At 38.7% G+C, this 13,036-nt stretch overlaps 1 protein-coding gene across 3 annotated transcripts in view; it reads left to right on the top strand.

The window, feature by feature from the left end:
* LOC126297831 (HEAT repeat-containing protein 5B) overlaps positions 1-13,036 on the top strand; it is a 472,968-nt gene that overhangs the window by 434,486 nt on the left and 25,446 nt on the right. For all 3 annotated transcript variants that reach the window (XM_049989077.1, XM_049989078.1, XM_049989076.1), the window contains 3 exons: positions 1,879-2,030; positions 2,130-2,343; positions 8,079-8,224. In XM_049989077.1, the coding sequence (XP_049845034.1) occupies positions 1,879-2,030; positions 2,130-2,343; positions 8,079-8,224 (512 nt within the window). The remainder of the gene's footprint in view (positions 1-1,878; positions 2,031-2,129; positions 2,344-8,078; positions 8,225-13,036) is intronic.

The raw sequence follows: 13,036 nt of genomic DNA on the forward strand, positions 1-13,036 counted from the left end.
AGGTGTCAACTGATAGTGGCTGGCAAATTGAGTGTTCTGTGCAAGCAATCACAGGAGAGAATAGTAGCTTCGGGCTGCAGAACAATTATTGACAGTTGGGTGGTCACAGGGTCCCACCAGGTGATGTGACGTGTGCTTTAGGGGTGTGGCTTCTTCCGAGAGTGCCACTTGCAGTGATTGCTTGCAGATCATGGTGCTACCTGTGGTGAAGGCTGCAAGTGAGAGTCAAACACCGACAGCTGTGATAGCTCTGTGTCACTGATGAAGCTTATTACAGCAGTGGGTTAATGGAGATTGTGGCCAAGATGGTTACAGGAGAGAAGGATGTGTTTCAAGGATAACTCTGATGTGCATAGTTCAGAAAAGCTGGTGGTGGAGGGAAGGATCCAGATGGCTTGGATTGTGAAGCGGCCATTGAACTCAAGCATGTTGTGCTCTACTGTGTGTTGGGCCACTCGGTGGTCAACTTTGTTCCTGACCAGATTTTTGCGGTGGCCATTCATTTTGGTGGACAGCAAGTTGGTTGCTATACTGACATAAAAGGCTAGGCTGTGCAGTGATTGCAGCATAGTTGGTATATGACATGGCTGCTTTCACATGTGGTCCTGTGTTTGATTGGACAGGATAAGCCTGTGACAGGAATGGAGTAGGAAGTGCTGGATGGGAGGACTGGACAGGTTCTGCACCTGGGTCTTCTACAGACATGTGATCCTTGTGGCAGTGATAGTGGAATAAGGATGGACTAGGATGTTGTGTAGGTTGGGTGGATTATGGACTACCATACAAACCGTACTTCCTACAGCATTCCTGTCATAGCCTTATCCTATTCCATCAGAGGCAAGGCCACATGTGAAGGCAGCATAAACCAACTCTTCTGCAGCCACTGTCCAGCCTATGCTGGTTTGACAACCAACCAGCTGCCCAACAGAATGACTGGCCACAACCCAGCTGTGCTGAAGACGAGAGTCAACTACCTGGTGGCACAATATGCAGCTGAGCACAGCACAGCATTTTGAAACTCAATGACTACTTCACAATTTGGGCCATCTGGATACATCCCTCCACCACCAGCATTTCTGAACTATGTAGATGCAACCCATCCTTCAGTCCTGTAACCTTTATGGCCCCAATCTCCATTAAACCACTGTCCCCACATCCTCTATCCAACAGTTTCCCCTTCCTCTGCTCTGTCACCTTCTCCCAGCCCATGTCTCCACATCACCTTCATCGTGCACTGAACCCTACCAGCTCTGGTTCAGTGTGTCACATGCCTGGCCCTTGCACCTGTCATCCTTCCCTTCAACATTCCTAGCCAGCAAACCTGCTGCCTCCCTCCAAGCTACTAGCTACCCACCCCAACCCCTTTTCCTGCCTTTTGCCTCTCTCCCCTATCCATCCCATCTGATACAACCCCCACCCACCTTAGTCCACTACTGTGCAGTGAGTCGTCTTATTTACTCCTAAAGTATTCATATTTCTATGATTGATTGTTTTGCTCTGTTCAGGCTCATTAGAAATCACACACCATTATTACACCCTTTGATATCAGCAAGACACATTGGCAATGGGTTTCATGTTTCCAGTTTATTTGCTGGCTCTTCATTGAATGATCTTTCCAGTTATACAAGAAGGGGTCTCTTGGGCCTATGTGGGTACCATCTCTGTGCAGTCATAATCATGTATTGTTTGTACATTGATGTTCATGTCCTACTTGTATGCGACCATTACTTCTACATGCGTTAAGTCTGATAACCATTAGTGTGGAAGTATGAATGAGGCGCTTAAAAATTATTGCTGTTGTCGTTGTGTTGTTGTTATGTTAACTGTTTGTGAAATAAAATTTTTTGACAATGACTTGACTTGTCTTTTCATTTACAGGCTCTGAAGAGACCAAATTAGATGAAATAACAATGCTGTTGGCAATTGCAGTATTTGTACTACATGCTCCTTCAGATGTGGTTTGTGTACCAAATCTCCAGTATCCTTGTATTAATCAGTTCCGTCACTGCTTGCAAAGTGACAATTTACAAGTAAGAGTTAATTCAAACTGAAATTATAACCAGAATATCAGAATTAATTAGTGATTGCTTACATAAATGACTTTTAATAATCTTTTTTTTCCATTTCAGATCAGACAAAGATGCATTCTGACTATGCGTACCATATTCTCTCACCCTGACCAAAATGTTGGAGTACCTTATATTCATGCATTAGCTCCCCGCTTGATTGAATTTCTCTATACTGAAGAGAGCAGGCAACTTGCATCCGAGGCAGAACTACAGATTACAATGGAGTGCATTCAGACGGTGGAGACACTTACATCCCTCACAGAGCCACAATGCAGTGAGTATATATGTGAGACAGTGTCTTTATTACTAGACAGCAGCTTAAACGTTACTAAGGGTGCCGTTTAACAGTCATTGTAATAAATAAATAAATGATGCCTGACAGTTCAGCTCCAGTGACATACTGTGTGTTTACAGTGTTAGTTTCACTTAAACAGCTACATTTTACACAATAACTATTTATGCTGAAACTTCTGTAACTGCAAAGAATTGAAAGCAAATTTCTGCTATGTGGTGCAATAATGTAAGAAAAATGGAAGCAGCTTCAAAAAGTTTTTTTGTTGTTGAGGTAATGAACAACATTAATATTGTTACAGCTCTACTGCAGGTAGCTCTGGCAGGTCTTTAAACTGCATACAAGTTGAAAAGTCCTTGACTTTGTGTTTATTAAAGAAAAGCATGGAGCTGTTGCTTAAATTGTATTGGATCATTTGTCTACTATGAAAATGTCTTCTTGCTTCTGAGTATCAGAGTTTGTTCAAAAGTTACAAGTCTCTGCAGAACAGAGATAGCTTTCTTCCTATACAGGGTGTCAGAGATTTGTTATGACAAACATTGGAATCAGTTGGGAAGTATTTCCATAATACATTTTCTTATTATTTACTGTATGAGAATTAAAAGGAGCTCATCAATAGAGACAATTGAAAAAAGTCAGAATGCTTTCTCTACATGGTCATTTTTGGTCCAAGAATTTTGAGATAGGTCCTTAATTAACATCGTGACTGTTTGTTTTATCTGAGGAAAAGTGGAAAAGTTGTTGCAACAGTCACCATTGTCATCATCTGTCTCAAATATGAGTAAATATAGTGAGCATTATTTACTGAATGTAGACATTGTTATCAAAAATTAGGGAGCCCATATTTTGCAGAACACCGTATCTGCCTGAAGTGTACAGACATTTTTCATTAACCTGACACGTTCCACATCATTACGAAGTGTTGTATTCATATCTATGGAACAAGTATTAATCTAATCTGTTATACTGAGACAGTAATTACTCTGTGCAACAGAATTAAAGGATCACTATTTTGAAACCCAATAATTGTCACCCACTGTGATGCTTAAGTTTGAAATTTGGTTCAAAGGTGCTTACAACCATCATCTGTAAACGTGGAAAAATGTGGTGCCCTGCTAAGTCACCCATGGGCTCAATGATGTTTCAAACAGGCAAGGTGTTGACAACTAAAAATAAATGGTCATAGCTCAGAAGTTCATGTGATGTGTGAGGTGGGTTAAGGATGTCACATTGGTACCAAATTTCACCACAACTCTGCCCAGTGCCACATGTCACATGATCAGAAGGTTGTTATGCCCCTTCTTACATGGATTTCACCCTTTCTTTTGAAGCCTCTGTGATGGAGGTCAGAACCACAACATCCAGCATTGAAATCATGTAGGTTTTTTTTTTTTTTTTAAAAAAAAAAAAGTGGCTGAGGAAAACATTTCAGGCAGACAACCACTCACAATCAGCATGAAAAGGCCACAGGGGGTAGCATAAATAATGTCAGTAAAACCACCCTTTCCTCTGGGGCATGATACCCACACTAGCATCATTGAAAATGACAGTTTGCAGTGTGATGAACAACAGGAAGCCATTCTTCACAACCTTTGAAACTCCCATCATGGATTTCAACCCATCTTTAAGGACACTGTGGGGCTTCAGCCACATAGAACATGATCACATCTGTCTGGAAATGCAGTTTTGCTCTTTTGTACAGGCTGGGACCAGTAGGGACCATCCAAAACCATGTGACGAAATTTGAACATGATCTCAAGCTGCTGAGGATGGGAGGATGCACATTGACATGTGTGAATAAAACAGCAAAGGGTGCCTCTAAGACACCCTCCCCCCCAGCAAAACCCTCGGAGGCAGCAGGCACCCCACCCTGCAGACATGCTATGCTGCTGCTGTTTCATCACCACATTGCTGCTTGTGCATCTGAAAGTAGGCTATATGGAATTGGACAGTGTTGAAGGGGTTTCTGGTTTGCAGGCCTGTAGCATATTTCACAGGTTCTGTCTGTACAGGTACATTTTCAAAATTCTCAGTAAAGGTGGGTGGGTGCCACTGAAGGTTTTGACAAACTGAGGGGATCTTAGAAGGACCCTTTGCTGTTTTATTCACATGTGTCAGGGTTGCATCCTTCCTTGATCACACCACAGGAGGACACAAAATAGGAGTGCTGACAAAGAATAAGCACCCTTAGCTACTTTGGATGACATTCAAATTTTTTTGAATGGTCCCTGACAGACTTTCAATCTGTACATGAGAGCAGAGACTGTGGTCTGGATGTGCTCCAAAGAGGTGCAATCATGTTTGATGGGGCTGCAGCCCCACAATGTCAGAGAAAGGTTGAAATGCCAAGGATGTCAGAGCAGTTGTAGGTTGTGAAGAACATCTTTCTATTGCTAATCACATTGCAAACTGTCATTTTTGACCACAAAATGTGTGGGAATCAATGCCCCTTCTGTGTGAGAATCAACACCCCAGGGAAAGGGATGGTGTCACTGACGTCTTTTATGCAACCCCCTGTGACTTTTTTGTGCTGATTATGAGCAGTGGTGTGTTTGGAATGGTTTTCTTGGCCACTCATAAGAAAACCACATGATTTCAGTGCTGGGTGTCACAGTTCTGACTTCCATTCAAGGCACATCAAAAGAAGGGGTGAAATATGGGCAACAGGCTGTCATGACCTTCTCATCATATGAAATGTCCACAGAGCACTGGGCATAATTGTAGTGAAATTTGCTGATAATGTGACATCATTAACCCACCTTATACTTCACATGAACTTCTGATAAATGTTCATTACTTAAATTTCCTTTGCACAATGTCGACAGGACATGAAAACATAATTTAGAACCTTCAGTTGGCATTATAAAATTGTAAAGTAGTGCCGCGCAGGATTAGCTGAGTGGTCTAAGGCGCTGCAGTCATGGACTCTACGGCTGATCCCGGCGGAGGTTCGAGCCCTCCCTCGGGCATGGGTGTGTGTGTGTTTGTACTTAGGATAATTTAGGTTAAGTAGTGTGTAAGCTGATGACCTTAGCAGTTAAGTCCCATAAGATTTCACACACACTTGAATATTTGTAAAGTAGTACAAAATAATAATAATCATCATCATCATCTTCTTCTTCTTCTTCATCTTCTTCATCTTTATGGTAAGATGTGATAAATATGTAAATGTAGAATTCTGTACAATTTTTGTGTGGTGTATAGAAAATTACATTATAATGGATAAAGTTCACTTTTACCTCTTTTGTGCTGCACAGGAGATGTATTTCAAGGCAAGTTAAAAACTGCTGAACTTTCAGCACTCCAGTAATATTATTTCACAATTGTCTTTTTATTTTCTCTCTCAACTTTTGAATGTGCTGCATTCTACACAAGTTTTTTTCTGTGGCATAGATTTTTCTAAGAAACTGTATTTGCCATTTACATTATTCTTGGTAATTCTATTGCAGATCCTGCTGTTAGTAAGATTGTTTTTTTCTGATGATGTGTTGTATCAGGATGCTGCTACAAGCTACAAGTTCCACTTTGTATAATGGCTTTATTCTGCATTAAATTATGATGTTGTAAATGTAGAAAGTCTATTTTATGTGCATGCAACTTAGAATTATTTTTTTATGCACAGTTGTTTTCTTTTTGCATATACATCCAGAAAAGTTGCATGTTGCTTTACAATTCTTAAGAATCATGTGATCTTTTGGTTTGTTTCTCATAGCCTTTTTACATTTTTATGTAGATAAGTGTTTTTTAATCCCTTTGGCATCAATTTCTCTGTTGGTTAATGTATTTTAAATAATAATTTCTTATTTATTGCAATTTTGTATCTATTTTCATTTCGTGCTGGTGTGCATAATGCAGAACTACTATTCCATGGCAATATTTGTAAACAGTTTTCCAATTAATTGAAATTTATTTGTTTTCTGTGTTAATGACTTTACATACTCAAAATTATAATCAGCTCGTGAATAAATGTTTGTCCATCCAGAGCCAAACTACACCTGCTTTAGACATTTATTGGAACATCTTGCTAATAATACTCAAAATTCTCAGTTAAAAATAATTTTCTGCGTAATGAAAAATTTCTGTCATCCCACTCCTGTCCACTTTCATTCTTCTTGGTTGGCCTCATGGATATCACACATTTTTTTAAATCAATAATGAGAGTGTATACACTTACTTTCAATGTTTTTATATGAACTTTCTTTCAAGATTTTTGGAAAGTGTGCTGTAATTAATGAAATGTATTGTAGTTAAGTTATAAAGCTTCGTGTACATACATAGATATAAGAAGAGTTATTTTTAATACTTATATAGAAGCAATAGACTCATGATATCTACCAGAGTACAGCACAATGCAAAAAAAAAAAAAAATCTTGGTCTGAACAGGTGACATTTCGTTGAAGTTGGAGTGCATGAGCTAATGTAGCATTATGTTGATAGTGTGTGTTTTGATGACATGTTAGTCTTATAAATCAAAACAAGCAAACTTCCAAACAGATAGATTTTCTCCTATATAAGCTACATTGCAACATGTAGAGCTACAAAAGAATAGTTGAAATCCCAGTTCAGTTATTATTATTTAGTGATTTTACAAATATCATCATACAAAACAATGATAGCACTTGACCAGAGACCTCAGTCCATTCAGTAGCCAAATCTTGGTAAACTGGAAAAAACTTTGATCTCTACTTTGTCTCACTGTTGACGGGATTTTATACAGTGATTGAAATTCCTAAAACTCTTAATGATTTGGCATACTCTTGCATTTGATTCCTTCTTAAGTGGTGTGGTATGTATATAAAACAATAATTATTGACCAAACCTATGTGCATCATGGTAACACTTAAAAAGTATTCCAAAATGGAACTTTCTTTTTACACCAGAATTGAACTTTGAAATCAATGCATGTAACAAAATAAAACTGTGCATTAGACTAGGACTAAAACATGGATCTTTTCTCTATTATTGTTAAACTTGGCTGCTCAACAGTAAGGTTATCTAGATCTTTCTCTGTAGAAGAGAACCCCCTACTACTTGAACAGCATCCACAAAATGATGTCTCAAACCTTGTAAACATATTGCTTCAAATGGCAAAGACCTGGCTCCAGTCACCCTTCCACGCAGTTTCATTACATCAGTGAAGATCACCTTGTAAAATGTTAACCTTAGGCTCATTGAAGGAAGGAAGGTTAGATTCTTAAGTGTCTTTAACCCTGTGGTGCATTTGTCCACTGTAGTGGACTGCTGTGACTGGCACTTCTCTGACATTTTCATTTAGTTCTGAGGCTGCAAGTGCACACAGCTCACTTGCATCTTTAACTTCAGGACTGACGGAAAATGCCGAAGAAGCAATCATTAACAGCTGTCCACTGCAGTGGTCATGTGCATCGTGTACTGACAATTTTGATAATCAGCCTCAATTGAGCACAATCTCTCACCGGGAAGCAAAATGGCTAAATTGTTTCAAAATACTGATTTAGACAAATCACAGGAAAGCTAAATGAGAATGGCTTTACAAGGAACTAAACTGCACTACTTGTAAAAGTACTATGTGCATTGACATTTTTATTGGTTTCAAGGTGTTCTGTAGTCAGTTGACTTCAATACACCTGCACGGAAAATGAGTGTATATATGAACTTCACTTATGTTTTGTTTAAGTAAGTTATTTTAACAAAGATAATTGACTGTTGTAACCCACAGATAATTACAATTGTTCCAGGGGTGGAGATGCTGTCACTGTTGGTTCCCATCTTGATCAGTTGCTTATTGGAGGGTCCTGCTTTCAAAGAAGCTAACAAATTCCGCCAGATGCTGCATGAACAGTGCCTTCAGAAATTAATGAAGATTGGTCCTCAGTATCCACAGGTAAAAATCCAGATAGTGTACACAATGAAGATACCATATATCAGAGTGACTCTTTTTACTATAATTTTGTTCATGAGTTTGTACTCGGCAAACTATTGTATGTACAAGGGCATGTAGTATACTAGCATCAGTTGTCTCAATTCCCATTCCATTGAGAGAGAATGCATGAAGTGAATGCTGATTATAAGGGGCATTCAGAAAGAAATGAGCTGGAGGCATAATTACAGAAACCAGTACCTGTATGTTAAAAGTATTGACCGTGGCTGCTCAGACACTTGTCCCACTGTGACACAAGGTGTTGAATAGGTGTCTCATAAAATTCCCGGGGATGTTAACCAGTTCTGCATGTACACCTGGACGTCGCTGTCCACACAAGTGCAGGGAAGGTTGTGCTGACGTTCTTCTTTGACCAAGATGGTCCCCTTCTAATTCACTTCCTGCATCATGAGACAATAGTGAATGCCCAGCTTTACTCGCAAACCTTGACCACCCTTCGCGAAGCGATCAAATCAAAATGACCATGCAATCTCACCCGTGGGATCATTCTGCTCCACGACAATGCAAAGCCTCATATGGCCAACTCAGTCACGTAACTCCTGCAGAAATTCAAATGGGAGGTTCTTGGCTAACCTCCATACAGTCTAGACCTCTCTCCCTGTGATTACGCCATTTTTGGAACCCTTAAGAAGGCTCTGAGAGGCAAACGTTTCACCTGGATGCCAATATCCAGCTATATGTGCAGAACTGGCTAACATCGCAGCCCCAGGAATTTTATGAGACAGCCATTCACTGCCTTGTGCCACAGTGGGACAAGTGTCTCAACAGCCAGGGTCAGTACTTCTAACATACAGGTACTGGTTTCTGTAATTATGCCTCCAGTTCATTTCTTTTTGAACGCCCCTTATACTTGCGTACTTGTGTGTGAGCTCTCCTTCCTTCAACTTAATGAGCTTATGTTTTGTGTGGGAAGTAATTATATGTTTGTTGAATTCCTGATAGGTGATATTGTGGGATCTTAAGAGCAGATGCTGCCACAAATGGCGTTAATGTCTTCGCTGTTGGTGCCACCACTTCCGTAGAAGCATAAATAATGTGACAAAGTTTTCTCTTTCTTCTCAGTTGTCACTTCCATTCACCAGTAAGATTATATCTGGTGTACCAGTTGAAGTTGTTCTTGCACATTCTTATTACTGCTGCCAATTTAATAACAAAATTCCAGTATGTGGAAGTGTGGGACAGAACTGTTGTTTCATCAAACAGTATTTTGTGTTTATTTATGAGGCTGGTATCTCAAGTACCCATTTTTTTAAATGTTCCGTTGATGTCCTGTACAGCAATCTGAAAAAATATGTATGGACTGACTGATGTAGTTGCTTCAGCACTCACAGGGGATATTGTAAATTCCAGGGACCTGGAGGCTGAGACTGTCCTTAACCAGGCACATCATCTCCATTATCTACTTATGTGGTCAGAAAGTAGGTCTTATACCTCATTTTCCCAGAACTTTGCCTATTTTGCTGGACGTAGCACTGCAGACATGAAGGAGCACAATCAGTGGCTCATAACATAATTGTTCAATATTTTCATATTTCTGTTTCTTGGAGAGTGCTGATTTTGTATTATGTTAACTGTAGCCATTTTTGTGGAACCCATACTTCAGATGATTAATTTTGGAATTCAAGTAGTCCTTGTCAGAAACTATTTCAGCACTGTATATCAGTGTATTTGATATGGCTCTCTCCTGGACTGAACAGTGGAAACTCTATGCTGTGAGATGTAAATCAGTGTGGGTCAGCTTATGGTACACAGAGTGGCCAGCATGCCCATCCAACTTTCATTGTACTATAACATCTAAAGTGCTTTCATGCAATGTGGCCAGACTATAAACATGTTGTCAACATAACACTAAAATGAAGATGGGTGAAAGAAGCCAAATTTATGCGTGAGGTTTTACCCAGCAGTGATATAGAAAGAGATCTGAGAATATTTTTTACATCTGAAAATTATCTTGAATTTTGGCATATTTTGTTAGATATTTAGTTAATTACATGTTCCAGTGATCATTTTGCATGGTAGATCATAACATTGTGGAACAAGTCATTTTACATTCACATTGAACATGGATTTGTACATATGGTTGCACTCTGAACATTTGTAAGTACTTTTATTTGTTTATTTTGCATTTTATTTCATTTTTTACAGAGAGAAAGATGTGCAGATGGGTGTTAGTAGTTGCTACCCATCACCTTTTACTCATTATAATAATAGAAATTGTTGTATGGAATAGGAGGAGTTGTCAAGGAGAAACTTTCTCTGTTTGTTTTCACGTTTTACTTTGCTGTCTGTCAGTCATTTTATGTCATTGTGTAAGTGATCAAAAAGTTTTATTGCAGCATTGTGCATCCCATTTTGTGCAAAGACCACCTTAATGTGGAGTAATGAATGTCACTTTCCCTTCTGGTATTTTAATTACATCATTCCTTTTGAACTGTAGTGGATTATTTACAACAAACTTCATTAGGGAATATAGTGTGAAGCAGTAGTCAGAATGCCAAACTCCTTAAACAGATGTCTACAAAATGATCATGAATGAGCACCATGTATTATTCTTTCAGCATATTTTTGCACAATGAAGACTTTTCTTAAAGATGAGCCCAGAACATTATTCCATATGACATTACTGAATCAAAACATGCAAAATATGTCATCTTACTGATTTGCCTCTCCCCAAGCTTTGCTGTGATTCTAAGTGCAAATGTAGCTGAACCAAGTTGTTTTAGGAGCTCCAAAATGTGCTTTTTTCAATTTAAATTCTAAGCTATATGGACACCTAATAATTTGGAAGTTTCCACATTATTTATTATTTCCTCTCCATGTGTTACACTTTTTATTGGTGTAGTACACCTAGATGTGCAGAAATGAATATGCTGTGTCTTTTTAAAACTGAGAGTAAGATCATTTGCAGAAAACCAGTCAGTGATACTTTTAAGAACATTGTTTCTTATTTCTTCTGCTTCTGTATGTGTACTTGGACTGATTGCAATACTAGTGTCACCTGCAAAAAGAACTAATTTTTCTTGTTGTATATTAGCTGGGAAATCATTTACAAGTATGAGGAACAATAGTGGACCTAAGATTGAGCATTGGGTAACCCCTAGTCGGACTAGTCCCCAGACTACAGTGGTTGAATTACTAAGTACAATTTTCTGAATTCTTTTGGTTGGATATGACATTATACATTGATTGACTATACCATCATTCCTTAAACTTCAGTTTATTTAGGAGAATATTGCAATTCACACAGTCAAATGCCTTAGATAGGTTGCAAAAAACACCAACCAGTAAATGGCATTCTCCATAGAGGAACCATTCTGAAACCCAAACTGTGATTTGCTGAAAATATTATTGTTGCTAAAGTAAGATACTACTCTAGAGTATGTCATCTTCTCAAAAATTTTGGGAAATATTGTCAGCAGCGAAACACATCGATAGTAGTTGACATTTTTCTTATAACCTCTCTTATAGAGAGGTTTAACAATAGCATATTTCAGCCTCTCTGGAAAGATGTCTTGAGTTAGTGATGCATTACATATATCAGATAAGACGGGTCTTATTAAATGGGAACAAATCTTAAGTACTGTATTGGAAACACCATCAAAACCAGATAAGCCTGTATTTTCAAGAGAATGTCTAATTTCCTTAATTTCAGGAGGAGAAATTGATGATATATTCATATTATTGAATTTTATGAGAGTTCCTTTTCAACACTCTGCTGTACATTTTCTCTTGAACTGTTTGTCCCTTTGTTTTCCACGATATTTAAGAAATGATTATTAAATACATTTGCTAGCTGTGACTTATCATTTATAGCCCTTTTGTTCAGTACAGTTCTGATGACATTACCTATTGATGCCAACCCTCTGTATATAGTAGTATCATTCACAATCAATATCTTGTATGAGCTCTCATATTTTTTCAGCATGTTTCATTAATGAAGTGCTTCTGGATGTTCTGCTGAGTTGTTGCTTCTATTTTATGTGCAATATTTTGAAGACTGACTCTGACATCTTCAGGTGCTGCATGTTCTGCTGTTATATGTACTCGGCTTCTGACTCCAAACATAATGTGAACTGCTGTCGGTCTGATGCCACTATTTACAACCGAGTTAGCCCCCAACACCCAGTATGACCTTTGATGATCTTTTGTTTTCCAGAGCTTGCTCTGGTATACAGAGAGATGCAAATTCTCTCAGCATTTTCGAGCTCTGATATGTGCGTAGATCTAATGGTCAACGAGATCTTTATCAGCTGAGTGCTATACTCAAAGCCATTTTTAAATTGAAACCTCCATCCCTGTTTATTAGGTTTTCTGACATCTTTATTTCAATAGACTCCTTAATTGTGCTGTCCCAGAAACTTGGAATTTGCACCACAATACTGGTCTTGTCATATTTCTCGCCCTTCTGGCCCAAGCTGCTGGAGTTGGCAGTCGTTTGCATGACTGTATAACGGTGGGGAAGGTTGATTTTTTTTTTTTTCACCAAAATTGTCTTCTCACCATTGTAATCCAGTGACCTGTTATACAGTGGTTCATACTGGGACCAACATTTGCCCGTGTTAATTATATAATGAAGGTTGAATGTTCGAATAATTTACGAGTTTGCTGCTGGGTGGCGTCGTTTACCACCGCCGATATTTCGACAGGAGCACACCCTGCCATTCTCAAGACACAATTCACTGGGAAAAGTTAAGGTCTCATATATAATGAAGGCTGAAGTTTGACATTGTATGTTTCGTCTGTGTACAAAACTTC

The sequence above is a fragment of the Schistocerca gregaria genome, chromosome X (genome assembly GCF_023897955.1).
Source record: "Schistocerca gregaria isolate iqSchGreg1 chromosome X, iqSchGreg1.2, whole genome shotgun sequence".
In the NCBI taxonomy this organism is placed as follows: Eukaryota; Metazoa; Arthropoda; class Insecta; order Orthoptera; family Acrididae; genus Schistocerca; species Schistocerca gregaria.